Source organism: Symsagittifera roscoffensis, chromosome 1 (assembly GCF_963678635.1).
Source record: "Symsagittifera roscoffensis chromosome 1, txSymRosc1.1, whole genome shotgun sequence".
Classification (NCBI taxonomy): domain Eukaryota; kingdom Metazoa; phylum Xenacoelomorpha; order Acoela; family Convolutidae; genus Symsagittifera; species Symsagittifera roscoffensis.
Genome location: NC_087062.1, coordinates 44,034,265 through 44,052,953, shown reverse-complemented (window position 1 = coordinate 44,052,953; position 18,689 = coordinate 44,034,265). Strand labels below are relative to the sequence as shown.

Below are 18,689 nucleotides of genomic sequence, written 5' to 3'. Positions count from 1 at the left end.
TTAGTACAAATTAATTCCATAATCAAGAAGAAAAGGTTTACTCGAGGGGGTATGTGATCCTGCTACTGCAATAGCAGTAACGTCATGTAACCTTCAGCGAACTATTCTATTTATATTAAACCCTTGTCCGAGGTCACTGTATTTAAAACCTTCGGTATACCGCCGAGTGGTTAGACTAACATGAATCTACGTAGATCTCAGCTGTTTCTACAGATAAAACTTTTAATTCGATTAGCAATTAAATTCTTCGGAATTATAAATTAGTTTTCCATTAAGATAGCCTCGTATGATATCACACAAGGGAAGGCAACTGTTTCAGTTGAACTGATTTTAAAATCGTTGCTAAGGCACAGACTGATCCAAAAAAAAGAAGGAAATAATTTTTTCGTGAAACGTGAAAGTGAATGAACTTCAGACTTGTTTTTTAAAAAGTTTATTGATTTCAAGCATATTTTGGTAAAGTTTTAATCTTCACCGATCAGGTTGTAATGTCTTTGCATGTATTGCACAACTATTGACAATGAAACGTCTTACATGTTTCCACAGTAAAATTTGGGCCTATTCGTTTTTTGTTCCATTTTCTTTTTCAATGTTCGTAATTTAGTTTTTAAATTTCTTTTGATCTTTCTGAGAGTCTTATCATTTGAAAAATGTTGAAAAACTGTGTATTCGGGTGTTTTAGTTTTTTCTTTTTGTTTCCCACGCAAAACCAGGTATGGGTCGAATGATATATCAGATTAAATCCTTTTCAGTCGTGATTCCAGCGACATTATAAAATTTCCTATAAAATTGCAGTGTTGAGAAAAACGGTTTAAATTTTGGGTTTTTATTCCAATTTCGAGCGAGTAAAGCGATCCAGTAACGGTCGCTTTTTATAAGTATTGGCTATTCAGGCTAAAAAAACACTAGATTTTACGAAAAAAAAAACATATTTGGAACCTTTATTGAGCGCGTTCTTGGCCATAACAATTTTCAAACAAACTTAAATACGAACTAATTCACGAACTTTCTACGCATTTGTATACTTCTTTAATCACATCACGCAGAAGAAACGACGCTAACTTGAAGATCAGACAGTTTTTTTTTTGTAGTGCTTTACGAATGTGGTCGGAACATTCTGTGCTACGTGCACAACAACCGGTTATACTGGTTACGACTTTTATTCGAAATAAGATAATTTTTTGATGGTCTTTTATGTCATCTTAATAAGTTTTGAATAAAATGTCGGTTTTTTGACAAAATAATAATCATTGACACTTAAAGCTCCTGTAGAATTTTTTAAGGTCAGTCAGCTCAAAATGTATGTCGTAAATTGGCAACAAAGGTGGTATCATTTTTTCTCGGTGCAATATCTATTAATGTAGTAATAAACTATTCACCCTGATTCACTCCAAAAAGACACATTTGGAAAACTATATTACTTTTTATTGCTTCTAAGCTACAACCAAAACTCAATATAATTGCACAAATGAGGGTCAACTTCGAGATTTGAAAGATTCAGTCATGATTTGAAAATAAAATAAATGGGAAAAAACTAACTCATCGGATTGTCAACTTAACCAGGTACAGGATTTGTGTAAATTAATTGGGATATATTTAAGTTTAAGGGTCTCAGCTTATGAAAATCTGTTTTCAGATCCCATGAAAACCTAGAGAGCTGTAAAAGTTACGCGTTGTTGCCGATACATTTAGAGCCGCTTGTGTATATTTTTTTGGTGGATTGATAAGTTAATCGAATAGAGAAGCCTTAATTGTTTGAAAAGACTACCTATTTTGTATTTGTTAAAAAGATTTGTAGAAAAATGCATTGAATTTATTTTTTCAACGAAGAACTTTTAGGGGCGTGTTGGAAACAGATTTGATTTTATGATGACTTTCATTAGATGGGTATACTATTTCTGTGGTCCGAGTATCTTAGCACGAAGGGTGAGTGAGCTGGACTCCATCATCTCGAATCTGATTGGCTGCGCGAGGAACTTGTCGAGAGTGAACTCTATGACGTACTTGATGAGCCAATACTGGTATGCGAGTAGGAGGAGGAAGGCCACTATGAGACAGTAGGAGATGACGAAGGGACGAGACATGAAGTCTGTCGGCTGGTCCCCCCGACTGATGAACAGTGCCGACTGTCGGTCCTCCTGCCACACGCACAGGTATTTGTTCCGCCGAGAGCCTAGAACATTTAATCAAAACAGGCTCAGCTCAAAGCTACTTACTTCGTTGTCCATTCGTAAATTTGGAGCTTATGCATGGTCAAAACTTGTGACGGAAAAGCATGAATGAGTTAGTAGTCAATTCAGCAATGTAGCAATTTCACTTATACACAGGTTCTTCAAACTATTTGATTAATTAATGTAAGAGGAATCTGATCTATCGAGTTTTTTCAATTTTCTGATCAAGAACCACAAAAAAAATCTTCTCACCGGCATAGAACACGGGGTTGAATCCTTCTGGGTCGGGTCCGAAGAACACCAACTCACAATTGGCAAGTCGAGATCTAAATGTCATGAACTATTAATTTTAACAATAATTATCTGGAGAACTTAAACTCCTAATCCTTTCGTAAGTGATTTGAATTAAAACTTCACAAAAAATCAGCGTTCTTATGTCATTTTGCCGGTAGCATATAATTTATACTATATTGTATTGCGACCCTGGCTGAGATTGCGTTCAGAAACAACTCAAAATATGAATTTTTATCTCGCCAGGTCTAGCCAGCTTGAGATAAAAAGCTGGCTTGAGATAAAAAGCTTTATCTCGCCAGGTCTAGTCCCACTCGATGAGATGAAATTCTCTTTGGGTCACCCTCCATGCCTTATAATAGTATTCATTACTGTTGTAATGTAGATGGTAAATTAAATTAAATTAAATCAGCACCGCTCATTATTTTTTTAAAACATCTCCAAAAAGCGTTCAAAAAAATCAAAAATTTGTCGGCCTCTTTTTCAGGTCGAGCAAATTGATTTTCTGGAGCTCTCCCAAATCACTATAAAGCCCCCATTTTGATCAAACTTTCTGCCTTTTTGGAGAATTTTTTTTGGAAAATTTTGATTAAAAAAACGCGTTTTTTTTTCGGCGCGCGCTCCCCCCTCAAGTTTAGTATATTTTGGCGCCAAAGGCGCCCTTAGAAAATTTTTTTTGGGTCAGTCAGTCAAAAATGGATATCTCAAAATAGTACAAAGGGATGTGGTGCTTCGAAGGAAGTAAGCCCGATCTGATTCTGACCTCGGTTGAATCTGTTCCAGTTCTGCCATGGCCGTGTAGAACATGGACTGTTCATTGCTGCTCATGTGGCTACTGTTGTCCCTCTGGAACTCACGCAGCTTGAAGCAGTTCACGGCCGGCTTACACTTCACCTGAAAAAGAAACGCAAGCACTTCACCCAAAAAAGAATTGCATAAATAGTTTAGATCAATAGAAAAAACTATCAAGAAAAATCAATTTTTCCAATTTTTTGGCAGAGGCGATGTGAATATCGATAATAATGCACCAGAGCTAAGAGGCCGATTTCAGGGGGCAAAGGGGTTTTAAATGCAAAATTTGAACATTCACAAAATGCTATGACTGGTTGCTAACGTTTAGAAATTGTTGCGTGTAAAAAAAATTGGAAATCGGCCGGCGTAGTTCGTCTGCAGTTCGGAGTGCTAGTTAATATCTAGACTGACTAGGGTTATATAAAAAGCAAATTTGACTGGAAAAACTTCCAAGATAAAATTTTGTCATAAATCTGATAGTTTTTGAGCTAACTGTTGCGTTTTTCTGGCATTCTGCTGAGTCGTCTTCACACGTGACCTCTGCGTACCCCTTGCCAGCACCCCCACTATTCTTTAGCACCCCGTTAACCTGTCTACGATTCACAGAACAAGGGGGGTTGTTGTTGTCGGCTGTCGTCACCACTGTTGCGTCCATTCGACTCGTGGCTAGTAAACTCGTTTCCGAGAAACCCAAATCAAGGTCGTTTCGTGTCATAGTTGTCGTTCCAACTGAGTTAGACCCGTTGAGAGGTAGCGAGTTACCCTTTTGACCCGTGTTTTGGTTGATAGTGACGCCTCTGATTGGTTTAGCCGGCGGGGCTCCGTTCGTTATCTTTGGTTTCTGATTGGTCATTGGGTTCGGCGAATCAGAGGCTTGGGTGTAATTGGTTGGATTTGGCGACATTGTGACTGATTTGAGGATGATGGGACTGTTTTTGTTCGAAGTGGAAAGCGATTTGCGGAACTTTCGCCGTTTTTCTTTGATACCTGAGCAAGGTTGAATTAAAACTTACCCGTGGTTGAATTATCTTTTTTAGCAGAGTTCAAGACATCAAGCATTCTAATTGAAGGAAAATGCGCTGCATTTTCGAAGCTACCAGAAAAAGCAATTTTTGCATGAAAATTATTTTTGAGGTTAAGACAACAATTAATATATCTCAACGGTTGTTGACATCAGAATAACATCATATCATCAAAGCGTGACGATGTAGCAAATTCTGTAGAAAAAATCCTTATTAAGAAACAGTTGGACAAAAAAAGTTCTTTGGCATGTTTAATGCTCGGTTGATCAAGAAAAACGCCCACGTAGAAACTCTAAAAAATACTTAATTTCTGAGCTACTGCTATCCAAAACTAACTAACCGATAACTGAACGGAAATTAAGAGCGAAGAACTTAAGGTCATTTCAGAGTTTACACTAATTGATTAATTATAAAATAATAAATTGTCACATCGCTTGACATTTGAGTAAAGGCCAGATATTGTATAAAATGATTGGCAAAAACTACTTTCCGTCTGGTGATTGCAGGATATGAATGGTTTGACAGTCGGCCTTCGAATCTGCCATTAAACTTGAAATATCATTGGTTTCGCAAAACTTATGAGTTCTCAAACTGCAGCGGCAATGTTTTCGTTTGCAATGTTCTCAGAATTTCGTCAGAATCAGAAGATATTTTAAACCTTTTCATCCGGATGGGCGTTGGCCTGTTGCTCTGGAAGTAGCACAGAATGTTCCGATCATATTCATAAAAAAAACCACGAAAAAAAAACATTGTTTTTTGTATCTTTTCTCAATTCAAAGTCGTGACTTGTACGCAATGTGATGTAATAAACTATTCAAAACTAGAGTAATTGGGTGACTTGTGCATAATGGTCATCTTTCGTCCAAAAAATGATAAAACAAATGAAAAAAAATAAAGAAAAAAATTTCAAAATTTTTTTCACATTAAATTTAAAAACTCTTTGGAAATTTTTTCGCCTAAGCAGCGCTAGATTAAGCTAAAATTTTGCCTATGAAATCTAAAAAGTTTTCGGATAACGACGTTAATCGATCGCTTTGCCCGCTCGAAATTAAACTGAAATTCAAAAACTTCAAACCGTTTTTACTTAACACTGAAATTTTTTTTTGACATTTTGAAAATCGTTTGAAACACAGCTAAAAGGGCTTTAGAATTATGTATCCCTCCATTCCAATGATACTTTTTCATTCGTGATTTTGCATTGAAAAAAAAGAAAGGAAAGAAAAAAACTAAACAACACTTGAACCCAAACTTTTTTTTCAGTTTTTCTTGCAGAAATTTTTTGAAATGTGGAAAAGTTTTTTTCCAAGGACGGCGGTATAGTAAACCGCCGAGAGTAAAATTAACTGGAGTTAAACTTAAGTTTTATGGCTTATGCCTCTAAAATAGTCCTGCTCGCTGACTTTTTTGCTCTAAATTAGACGAAAAATTATTATTTTCAAACTTGTTTTTCTCGACACTGGTTTTCTTGTTTTAAATTTTTTATGTTTTAACTTTTTTTAGGCAGAACCAGGTACCACAAATCGGACTGGGGGTTGAAAAAGAATCGGTCAGAAATTTTTGATTTTTTGTTCAATCTCGAGTAAAGAGAGCAGGCTTATCTTAAGAGGAGTTATTTGTGGTACCTCATTTTGAGTCGAAAAAAAACCAAAGTAGCTAAAACCTATCCGAATAAAAAAAAAATCGCACCCAAATCCATTGATTGCAATCTGAACATTGTTGTTTTTGCTCAAATTGCTACGCACTTATGCGAATAATTGCATTCGACAAACAATGTGTTTTCTTGAGCGATTTATGTTGACATCTAGGGCGCAACGTGATGCGGAAAATTTTTGTTCTAATTTTTTTTCATAAAATTTAAGTTGCGAAAGACCTTTTATTCTGGCGCACCCATAGAATTCGCTTTTTCAAGTACGAATAGCACTCTTTTTGGGAGTTTTAGCTTTAAAATGACGAAAACTCGTTAGGTTTTTTCGACGTTATTAACCGTTGAAACATATTTTTGAAAAACTAACGTTTCAAAAAAGCGCACATAATTGAGCAATGATAGCCTAAAAAGGAACTCTCCAGTCTCTTCAATCTATAGAAGAACAAAATAATGCAACAATAAGAAAAATTCTGACTATCAAGGGAAATATTACATGACCGTGTTTTAATCAAAATCTCCCAGCAGGTGCATTTTCAGACAAGAGGACCAAAATCTGGGACACATGCAGAAGTGGCAATGTCACCATCAATATCGTCAACAACACGCATAAGAGCGTCGATGAAAGTAATCCAACCGAAAAAGAAAGAGCAGGTCGAAATCAAGTCACGCTTTCAGCCAAAAAAAAACAATGTTACAGCCCTCTACAAATAAGTTTATGGATAGTTTTCCATATGCCATTTAACCCCCCCCCCCCGGTTTAAAAGATCGAGAATGGACGATTGGAGGTTTATCCCGCAGACATGTTGCTTCAGAGCGCTTTGTTTGGAGCTTCGTGTTATCGTGTTTGATAACCCCAAGTCGTTAACCTCAATAATAAAACAGAAATGTTGGAACTAGCTGATCAGAGGTCGGGGACTTATGTTGCAAAATTTTGATGCGACTTTGCGCGACACAAAGAAGATATGTTGCGACTCAAAATGGGTATGTTGCGACAATTTGCGACCGAAACATTTGCGCTACTTTGCGCGGCACAAAACAGATATGTTGCGACTTCCCGGGTCGAGGTTTGCGGTTTATGTTTCGACCGACTCGACCCAAGATGTCTATGTTTCGACTATGTTCAATCGAGGAAGAACATTTCCACCAATTTCGACCAAGGAAAAACGTTTTGACCGAGTTCGACCGAAGAGCTTTTCTCGACGCAGTCGGCAAGATGTTCGAAAAACCCGTTAAATATCAATGAACCACGGTTAGATTGGTCTAAATGGGCAGCGAGACGAGAGATCGCGGTGTTCGCAAAATATGGAATAAAGGTCAGAAACCTAGTAAGAGCTAGACCTGCACTAATTGAACCCGAAGACTATAAACGAACGCAAAATATCTGGTTAAGAAGAAGCACAGAAGAAAAAACGCCACGTAAGAAATCAAGGGAAGCTGGTTGTTTGGAAAAAAGATTTCAAAAAGCAAGAGAAGGAGGCGTATTGAGTAATTCTGTCCTATGGGAAGAAGCTGATGTGGAAGTCCGAAGTTTTTTTTTCATTATATGCCTCGGCACGGAAGGAGACCGCCAAGTACAACAGAAAATGCCAAGTCTCGACCTGCACAGTACAACAACAAAAGACCTCATGGCAATAGTGGAGGATATTTTTGTGCCAACAAGGATTATAGATACAATTTTTTTGTCGAAATCAAAAGAAAATTGAAAGCTTAGAACAATTCCACGCGTACCTGGTGGAGTTAGCTTCGCGTGCGGATTGCCGACACCCAGAAGATGATTGGGTTAGAGACATGTTTACTGCTCATATGCATATTGAAAAAATAGCGGGAGAAATTCTAGCCGAAACACGAAATCCTGAAGATGCACATAATTATGGGATTCGTCGAGAAAAAAGAATCAAATACAATCGAATCACAATATAAAAAGCGTTCGAAATAAAAAAAAACTCAATCAACTTGACTGAAGATGACCTCAACGGACACACTGTTAGAAGAAAAATAAGCCAGGTTTGCCATAGTCGATTTGGGAAGCCCAATGTCGCTCATAAGCAAAAAAAAACAGCCTTTCAAATATTTCCCACCGGGAGACGCGGCAAGAAAATTGGCATGTTGTAACGGCAAATAAATTATTCCCAAATTACGACTAATTATCGTACTCTAATCCGCAGGCAGGACAATACAAGCATCACAATTCATTATAGTGGATACTTAAAAAGCTAAAATAAAAGGAAAAAACCTACTCCCACAAATCGGAATAAGATTGATTCAGGAAAAACCACAGTATTACCAATGCTGAATTTACAAGAAACGGAAGAATCAAACACTGAAGTGAAACAGTGGGTTACAGAAACTTTCAAGCAGTTGTGCATTCGAATAGGAAAATCAGGAAATCAGGTAATGCGAACACAATTCAGCAAAGAAGCAACCACGGTTCAACAAAAAGGACGCCGAATCCCAATACATTTGCGAGAATTAGTTGAGAAGGAATTCAACAAACTACTCGATTAAAAACACATCATCAAACTGGATAAACGTCCGGATAGACAGTTTATTAGCCCAATCATATAACCGTAAAAAAGGATCAAACAGTCAAAGTGGCACTAGATTCCAAAAAGATCAACAAACTTATCCACAAAAACAAATATCAAATGCCAAACATAGATCTCCTCCTTGGCAATATTGCACAGGTGGTAAAATCAGATAAAACTCAACAAACACTAAATTCCACGCCCGATCTACAGGAAATGTATTCGTAAATTCCGTTGGACAAACATACGAGAGAGCAATGCAATTTTAGCCTCATCTAAGGCTACGCCACCAGGACTTACCAATTCAACAGCGGATTCTACGGCCTAACAGATATGCAGGCCGAACTTCAAAATGCAATTGATTTGACTCTCAAAACTGCACAAATTCATACGCCAATTTGGCCAACACATTGATAACGATTCCTTGAGCTATATAAAGAAAAATTACAAACAGTTTTACAAAAACTAGACGAATGAAACTTTGCAGTATCACTGGAAATTGTAAAAGTATTCAAACAACTAAAAAGCTTCATGGGCTCTGAACATCATCTCTTACGTTATATTCCTAATTTAGGACTAACCGCCGACGCTCTTTGCTCACTTCTTGAAAACACAGAAAAAAACAACCTCTTGATTGGAAACCTGGAACCAACGTAGCATTCAATAACATCCTAAATTTATTTTCAGAAATAACCCAAAACAAACATTTTGATCAAATTTTAGATGCCCGCGTGGTCTGCGATGCATTCATATCCGGACTAGGGACACCATCGGAGCACATTTTTTCTGAGGGCTGGATGGCCATAACCAATGCCTCGCGTTTTCTAATTTCAATAGAAGAAAAAACACTCTGTTAACGAGCTTGAATTACTAGGGGTAGTCTGGGCCATTGAACACTTCAGTTACTATGTATATGGAAAAAAGTTACCGTCATCACCAAGTTTTCAGCAGTGCTTTAAAGGCAAGCGAAAGATCAAAAACCTGCCAAAGCATGCTAACCCGATGGATTGACCGGCTAATTCCCTTTAACTTTGACATTAAACATTTGGCTGGAAAAAAATGAGATTGATAGACTATATATCACATAATCCGGTTGAATCAGCAATGTCCCCAAGAGCGTACGACGAGATATTCCCAGTATCATCAATTAACTCATTCATAAATAATCTTGAGATGATTGACAACATCATTCTGAACAATCTAGCCAATCAAAACAGAGCACCATATCGGCTGATTAAAAAGCGCACGGAAATGAAAGAACGCTAACAAGCTCTCCAAAAGCTCAATAAAACTTTAAACACTCTGCACATTCCGAAAGCGGTCACCTCAATAAGCCCCAATTGATCAGTTCGTCATAAAACCATCTCAAACTCTGTCAGGCAAAAACTGCAGACAACACTCTACCAAATTCAAATTTTTTATTAAAATTTTTCGATAAAAATGAGACGTCGTCGAATGGCTAAACTACAACAGGTTGAATGGCTAGGCTACAACATAAAAAGCGAGGGAACAAAACAACTCACAAAAACAACAGAAACTATTGAAATATAACACCGCCAAAAACTATCAAACAACTGAAAAACTTGATGCGCTCTATACATCATCTCACACGTCACATTCTTAAGTTAGCACAAGCTGCCGCCATCGTTCGCCCACTTCTTGAAAAAACAGAAAAAAATTAAACCACTTGAATGGAAATTTGAACAACACGTAGCAGTCAATAACATCCTAATTTTAGTTTCAGAAATAACCCAAAATAAACTTTTTAATCAAAACCTAGATACCCGCGTGGTCTGGGATGCATCCACATCCGGACTAAGGGTAGCGTTGGAGCAAAATTCCCCTGAGGGTTGGGTGGCCATAGCCTATGCGTCACAATTCTTAAACTCAAGAGAAGAAAAGTACTCTGTTAACGAGCTTGAATTGAAAGGGGGTAGTTAGGGCCATCGAACATTTCAATTACAATCTTTACGGGAAAAAATTTACGGTCATCGCCAAGCTTTCATCAGCGCTTCAAATGCAAGCAAAAGATCAAGAACCAGCCAGAGCATGCTAACCCGATGGATTGACCGGCTAACTCCCTTTAACTTCGACATGAAACATTAAGTGGGAAACAAAACGGAATTAATAGGATATATATCACAAAATGCGGTTGGAATAGTGATATTCCCAAGCAGCTACAACCAGGAATTCGTAGTGGCATCAATTACCTCACTCATAGACAATCTTGAGATGCTTGACAGCATCATACTGAACAATCTAGCTAGTCAGAACACAGCACCATGTCGGCTGATCAAAAAGCGCACGGAAAATAAAAGAACGCTAACAAGCTCTCCAAAACCTCAATCAAACCTCAAACACTCCGCAAATTCCGAAAGCGGTCACCTCAGGGAAGCTCAAATCTAATCAATTCGTCATAAAACCATCTCAAACTCAGTCAGGCAAAAGTTGCAGTCAACACTCTACCAAATTCATACTTTTAATTCGAACCTTTCAATATAAAGGAGACGTCGAAAATTTTATAAGAGATTTAAGCGTGGTTTTCTCGCGGAGGATATCACCAAACCCGATTCAAAAAGCAGAAGCGAAACGAAATGGCCGGGCGAATCGGACCGGGAGGAGAGTTTTCCGACCCACGTTGGCATAAGCGAAGAATATCTAAGATCCATACACGAAAGCCGGACAACGATACAACTACACTCAAGAACTACGACTCCGCCAATAGAAGTCAAAGATCCCCGAGATTTACTCACAAGCCCGCCTAGAAAACATTAGCAGTTCCCAAAAGCGGCAGCGACAGTACACTCAATTCAGCGACAGTGCACCCAATTCAGCGACAGTATTGTTTTCAGCGAGACTACACCCAACACCAAAAATCAATCGATATCGATACATAAGAAGAGCGCAGCACAATCTTCACAGACAGGAGACCTCAAGAACCCAGCATCCATGAGACATAGCTCTCCGTTGAAGTACACAAAACGTATGAATACTGTGTAAACCGCGTTGACCTAACACAGTGTAGCCAAGAGGAACTGATACAAAACATCGAACCCCCTACCATAACAGACACGAATCAGAAACAACTAAAGGCCAGTCACAACCTGATCGCAAAGAGGCTAGGCGCCACAATCGAATAGGGTACAAACATCGAAACGAAAGAGGACACGCAACTTTTTTGTTGAAAATTGTAGAAAGTTCTCGGAGTGAGTTTAATCGCCGCCGCCATCAAAACAGATCGGAGCTCTTCAATTTTGTCAAGAAACGCGGTTGGGAGGCAATCAAGATTTCGGATTTCGAATGGATAATACTGGTTCAATGTTAGGAACAGAGTGCAAGTGAGGGAGGCTGCTTCCTAATCCATGAAAGAATAGTGATTCCGACTCAACTGCGACAGACAGTTTTAGACAGTATATATTTAACACAGTTTTAGACTGGATCCGCAGCTATGTTTGATTTGTGCCATCATGTGTGGTTCCCAAACAAACACCCCTCAATAATCCTGCCGACACCGCACTGACCAAGGTAAAAACTTCAAACAAAAAATAGGAGAACAAAACTTGTTCCAAATGTATCCAGTGGTAGAACCAAACGAAGAAGTCCAATTAAATTTTGCCGGGCCACTTACCGTTGAATTAAAAAAAGATGCTTAAATTTTGATTGCAATAAAAAATGGACAAAAATTTTCTACAGCAAAGGCTGTTTCAAACAAAACTACAGACCTTGTCATAAATTGTACGAAACTATGCATTTCGTATAATGGGGTGCCCGAAGATTAAAACGTGACCAAGCACAAGCATTTCGTAGCAAAAAATTTCAATTGCTCTGTAACTCAAATAATCTAAAAATATTGCTTGCACCGGTAAACGATCATAGATCAATAGGGGTAGTCGAACGAATGATTCAAACACTGAAACGTAGATTAGAGGTTATGAGAATAGACAAAAATACATACCGTTTTAATTAGCCTCAGACCTAGCCAAATTTATAAAAACTAAGAATCAATCCACACGGATAAACAAAAAGTTCACCATTGCAAGATTATATGGGAAGGAAACCAACCACTCTATTTTCAAATTGAGCAACAAGTTGCTCCCCTAACTGTTTGACTTGGGAAAAAGTAAAACACGCTTCTGTAAATCAAAAAACTGTCACACAAACGCCCCTACCAGACGAAACTATGCACAATCTGCAGACGTGGTCGGATGATGAAGCCAACAAGCCAACAAAGCCAACTCCTCAAGCCAACAAAATCAAAAACCAGGTGTGAAAAACCGACGAGCAATAGCATTAGATAACGATAAGCTAAAGGTAAAATGCAAGGGAGTACACAAAATGGTAGATAACAACATCAAAAAACGGAAAGAACAGGTAGCAAAGAAGGCAATACGCAGCGAAACAAAGATGGAGGACCCAAAAACTTTGAACAAAAATATAAAACCATCGAAGAAAAAATCTGAACTTATCCACCACACACCGCGTGGGTCCAAACGTTGGGGAAATCACCAAGGTTAGTACGAAAAAGTGGATTCGCATTCGTTCTTAATCCTTCAAAATACGGGCCTTGCAGAACCTCAAGACTAAGTGATTATGTTGCGTACAAATCTGCGTGCAGATCCGGACCTAGTTTACGTTTTTTATACATCGAGCAGCCCAACGCCCCACAAAATTCGATATTCGAAAATCACCCTAAGCAACTTACTAGAAAAAAAATCCGCAGGACCGCAGAGCAGCCCAACGGAGAGACGGGCAAAGCCCACAGGAAAAATAACGGGTGGCCGCCACACACACATAACGCAACCTAAACCTGGAATGAGCCTTCAAATGGAGGAAAACGCGGACAATAAATCAAACAAAAACCCCGAGAAAACCTCGTCAAGTGAAGAAGATGACGAAGAACAGTCTTCAAGAACATCAGAAAACTCGGCACCTTCTCCAAAACGACTGAAACCGCACACCCTCGACAATAACCGAGATCATCGATCTCATTTCCCCTGTGGACAGCCCAGTCAAGGACAAGGCTGAAATTTTATTGTTTGAGGGAAAAAAACGAAAAGGAGAATGAAGAAAAAGAAAAGGACGACGAGACGACACATGAGGAACACGAAAAACAGATAGAAAACGACAACAACAACGAGGAAGGTATGAAATCCCATCAGAGCAGAACAGGAAAATGAAAACCAACACAGGAGAAAAATTAAAGGGTGGAGAGAGAGAGACAGACAGTGCCCTAATAACTATAAAACTAAAACCAGTCCATTGGGACTTTATAAACTCTACAGGACTTATAACTTTTGTTTTAATTTCCCTTAGGGTGAATGTCATATTTAAACTCACTACGATGAGTAAACTTTCTGTTGGTCGATTGACCTTGTAAAGATCTTACGAGATAGTAGAAGGCGAGCTAAAGCTCAGACGTCAATAAATGGTTTCGTAAACCAGTTGTTTTTATCTCGCTCGCTTATGAGACACGTACGTATCAACCTATGTTTTTCTTGAACGATGAAAATTTTCTCATTGCCAATTTTTTAAGATAGACATTGAGACATTGATGTATGTTCATTTTGACCGCGTTCAATCCTCTGGAGCGGTGGAACTATTGTTAGTAATGGCTGATTCATAGACCAGTTAATAATTCAAAACTGTTTTTTATTTTTCTTTTCTTTCAACCTTTTAGTTAGTGTTTTAGGGGTAAAGTGTTTTAACATTTCAAAAACACTTCATAACTTTCGAAAGTTCTCATAAAAATACAGCAAGTGTCCTGGCTTCAAATCATATAAATGCTCAATTTATTTCATAGATTTTGTTTTGCGCAACTGCCTAATCGAGGAAACTGAATGAGCAAAATTAATCAATCAGAACTGCTTTTCAAAGGCATCCAAATTAGCAGTTTAGCGATTAGAGATTAAATTAAGCTACATTAGAAGCCAAATCAGACATTAGCTAAGGGTAATGGGTATATTTTCGAGGGGGAGAGAGGAGTTTTTCAAAACCTTTTGAATAGTTCGTCATTATATTTCAAAACGACCAAATTGATTTTCCGAGCTTTCCTGAAAAATTATTGAAGTCCTGGGAACCTTCCAAATATAATTTTTGGGGCTGCATGCAAATTTTTTGCGCAATAGATTAAAAAGGTTTTGCCATTTTTTGATGGGGGTTTACCCAAAAAATAGCTAGAGAAAAAGCTTAGGGTCGATTGGCAGAAAAAAGCAAATAAATAACAAAAGAGAACCGTTTGGGTGGTCCATATACTAATGAGTGCTCAAAACCTGAAACTTGCATCTGAAAACCTTCTAAACCAGAGGCGGCATTTGGGGGACGTCCCTCTTTCCCTTCTTTTTCTTTAGTACTATTTTATGATATTACTTTTCGGCCGACCAACTCTAATGTTTTTCGACTTGCGCCGTAAGCGTCAGTATATAGTTTGAGGGGAAGTTTGAGGGGAGTCGCGCGCCGGAAAACTGTCCAAAAAGTTCCCAAAACGGCATTTTTTACATTTTTCATTCAAAATTTTGTATTTTTTTTAGTCTGTTTAGTGTACTAAGGGTGCTCAGAAAATCATATTGGTCGTCTTACAAAATGTCCAACCCCCTTCCGAAAAACTTTTAGGTCCGCCCCTGAATAGGAATCAATTGAAATCTAATAATTGTAACTGCATGAACCCAATATCTTTAGTCTAACTAAATAATAAAGCGTACTTCAGTTAAACTGTATCTCTCCACTATACCTCCTTATTTTATAGTGAAAAGTTCGAATTTGAAATTTCTATGAGTTTTGATGGGTTTCATAAGAAAAACTATCAGCCCTGTGACGATTATTTGGTCTTAATTCTATTAGTTGGTAATTTTTGAAATACATAGACTGTCGTTTTTATTTTTCAGAATTATTATCATATAATCTTCAAAGGCTGATAGTTTTTCTAAAAAATCAATCAAAAATTGGAGAATTACAACAGAGGCCGCAGAATGTTCTGAATCAACATACTGTTTCTAAAGCTGGAAACAAAGTCTTTACTTTTTCATAAATTTCGTTTTCCGCTAACTAGAGCCAGAATGGTTTTTTTTACACTGGAGTGTTTTGAAAATTGTTCCTGAAAATTTGGAATCCGAGTGCTCAAGGAAAGTTTTTCAATATGATTTCCAGGAATCCGTGCGACACTCCAGAAATTTTCTGTAAATTACCTAGAATTTTGTTTAAAAAATTAACTCACGCTTTAGTTCTTTACCGCTATCGAGTGGTCTGATGACGGAAAAATTTTCTGAAAACATTTTTATGAGTAGGATTTTTTTTGCAAATAGAATTATTCAAGACTCAATCGTCAGCGGTGGTTAGGATCGAATACAGACAGTAGTTGTTGATATTGAAACTTGAAACAAAAACATTTCCTCCTTGCTCCAAAACTCCGCTCTCGATATAAACTACCAGTTGCAATTTTTTTTAATGCGAACAAAAAAACGTTTTGCGGGATAAATAAAAAAACGAAAAGTATCTCACCCAGAATAGAGATTTGAAAATGATTCAAAGTGTCTAATATATATTAAAAAAAGGAATGCAGTATCCTTTTTCTTAATTTCTTTGTTTTTGCCGCTTTTACAAATGAAAGAAACAAATTAATTTAAGTCATTTTTCCAACAAACAAAATGTGCCTGAAAACCATAATAATAATGGAATTCAATTTTCAGACCGTTTTCTCGAAACTGATGCAACTTTTCTGATTTTTTTCAAAATCCCAAATCGCCATCAATACGGCTTTTTTTGACCACCCATGAGTTTTTTTTTGAGGTTGTCATAATTAATAAAAAATAAACAACGAAGCATTAGTTTAATCTCACTAGGGTTTGAGTTTGAAGTGGCGAGGAAGACTATCTTCAATTCTAGTTTTTAACTGACTCACTGATACGCAAATCAGCTAATAAATTTTCAAATGGTACCGAGTGATATATCAAATTAAAGTCTTTTCAATCGATTTTTAAAAAAAAAACTTAATTTTATTTTTTTGTTGGTAAATTGTTGGTTTCTTCTAACCAGATTTTGGTCCTTAAAGTCACTCGTACAATACTTGATATTTTTTTTGCAAAATTAACGCTGTCAAAATTCTGGCAACTTATGGTTCTTAGGAAACTTTTTTCTAGAGTGCAACTCCAATCAATTGGATTTTTTCATTTTGAATTAAAACTATTAATGAGCTATAGAATAAAATATGTTTCAACTAATCTCACCACCGAGGTTTGATGGGGTAGAGGGGGAGAAAGGGTCTCCGCTGCCTGCGATGTTTTCAACCACGCCTCCTTCTTTGTTCAAACTCAGTGTGAAGTTGCGCGGACGCCTCCCAGGACGTTGCGCAACCACCGGCACCCCCTGGATGGTATTACTGTTGTTGTTGTTGTTGTTGTTGTTGTTTACGTTATTTATGTTTGAAAAGGAAAGGTTGCTGAGGTTATCGTTGGAGAGGAAATCCCAAGTAGCATTTGAGGCGGTGGATATCTTCCGTTGGAGTAGCTCGGCAGCAGGAACAGCAGGGCCTGTAAATGAGATTGGCATCTAAGTTTCTAAGTTTCGTAAGTTCATGAACAAAGTAGGAAAGATATATATATATATATATATATATATATATTTATTTATTTGAATCTTCTGTTCTTCTGTTCTAATCGCGCGGCTTTAATTTACTTTTCAAGCTAGAAAATAAAGAAGAAATTAATAGAGAATAAATGCAAACAGAAGTCTGAATTGCAAAAACTGTGAAAGATTTCATTTTTTGGAAAAAAAAGAAGGGTAGTCATATTTCACACGGTCACTTTTTCAGATAATATGAATCAAGTGAATATGCAATGAGAAGATGCGCTCAGGATATATTTCCAATGAAGTCTGATAATCAGGAAGAGGTTAAGGATACAATTGCAGGTTCATCGAACTAAGATGAAAAATTGTCTCATTGGAGCATCAGACAACAAAAAAGTACAAAGCTTTCAAAGCATTTATCAACTGTAGAGTACACACCAGCAGAGCTTATTGATGTTTTTAACAAAAAGTCAAGTCGGTTCAAAATCCTCTGCCGTGTTTCGTCTTTTAGACAGAAGAAAAATACCTTCCGTTACTTTGTCTGGTTTTAAAGATTTGAGGCAGCGAAAATGAGAAATGTAAAATATATGCAGATTTACTTTGATCAATTATTTCATCTTGAGTGTGTAATCCTCCTTTAATTTTTTTAAAAGAAAATGGTTCTTAAGAGACGTTTTTAAACGAAAATTAGAGATAATTACCTGTTTTTTAAATACCTTCTAGTTAAAGTGTTTCAATTTTTTTCAATTAATATAGCTACTAACTCGGGATGTCTATTTTTGTCTGAAGGTTAAAAAGAATTCGACCTTTTCTAATCAATTAGAGGTGAAAGTGCAATAATTTAACGGGCATACTAAAGAATATACGTGATTATCCCTCATCAATACATGAAAAATGTACAGGATACAGTTTTTTTTAATACAACGAGCAACTAAATAGTAAAACGCTAGATTGGTACAGCAACGCAGCATAAAGCATCAATGTGTATTTCTGTAAGAAAAAAATATATACTTTTTGCACGTTAAAATACTATACTACCAAGGTAAAAAATGGTTTGAGTTTTTGTGATGTCAATCTATGTGACAAAAATAAAATCTAAAAAGCTGAAGGTCAAGAAAGTACATCGCTTTTTTTCATCGTTGGCTTTTTCATATATAGTTATCCTTATGATCTTTTTTGCTTTTTTGTTGTCTGATTGATGTTAACTGCGATTAAATTTGTGACGTAATGTCATCTGTACTCGACCGTCGCAAATTTGTTATCTCTAAACAACTAAATTATTAATAACAAATTACTGAATTTATAATATAAATCAATATTGATTTTGTTTAGTGTCTAGAAGTGAAAATAATTTTTGTCGACAGTAAGCAGGTAAACATGTCAAGCTTGGTTTTTTTGCAAAGTTTGCTTTATCTCGCTAAATCTGTACACGGGTAGGAGACACATATGTTGGTATAGCTGAAATTAAATCAAATGCAACACTCTCTGGCAAACTTGACTACTGTTCATTGATTCATATTCACCCAAACGTGAACAACGGTGAGTTTTGGGTTTCTGGAGGATCAAATCATAGAAATGCGTGGGCATAAGTGCCAAATGGCAGAAGGTTCATTGAAACTAAAATTAGAACAACCCCACCATCTGCAATCAATTACTGTCTAATTGGAGAAAAACTTAAAATGAA

General features: G+C 37.1%; 1 protein-coding gene across 3 annotated transcripts in view; it reads right to left on the bottom strand.

The window, feature by feature from the left end:
- Nucleotides 1-1,431: 1,431 nt before the first annotated feature.
- LOC134844850 (AAC-rich mRNA clone AAC11 protein-like) overlaps nucleotides 1,432-18,689 on the bottom strand; it is an 18,077-nt gene continuing 819 nt past the window's right edge. The window contains exons 1-6 of one of the 3 annotated variants that reach the window (XM_063861681.1): nucleotides 18,212-18,522; nucleotides 16,666-17,374; nucleotides 3,748-4,241; nucleotides 3,226-3,356; nucleotides 2,424-2,497; nucleotides 1,432-2,173 (exon numbers count right to left, since the gene is read on the bottom strand). In XM_063861681.1, the coding sequence (XP_063717751.1) occupies nucleotides 1,893-2,173; nucleotides 2,424-2,497; nucleotides 3,226-3,356; nucleotides 3,748-4,241; nucleotides 16,666-16,987 (1,302 nt within the window). In that variant the 5' untranslated portion in view covers nucleotides 16,988-17,374; nucleotides 18,212-18,522 and the 3' untranslated portion in view covers nucleotides 1,432-1,892. Of the gene's footprint in view, nucleotides 2,174-2,423; nucleotides 2,498-3,225; nucleotides 3,357-3,747; nucleotides 4,242-16,665; nucleotides 17,375-18,211; nucleotides 18,523-18,689 lie in introns of those variants that run through there. The other 2 variants (XM_063861676.1, XM_063861669.1) reach the window with 2 other exon arrangements.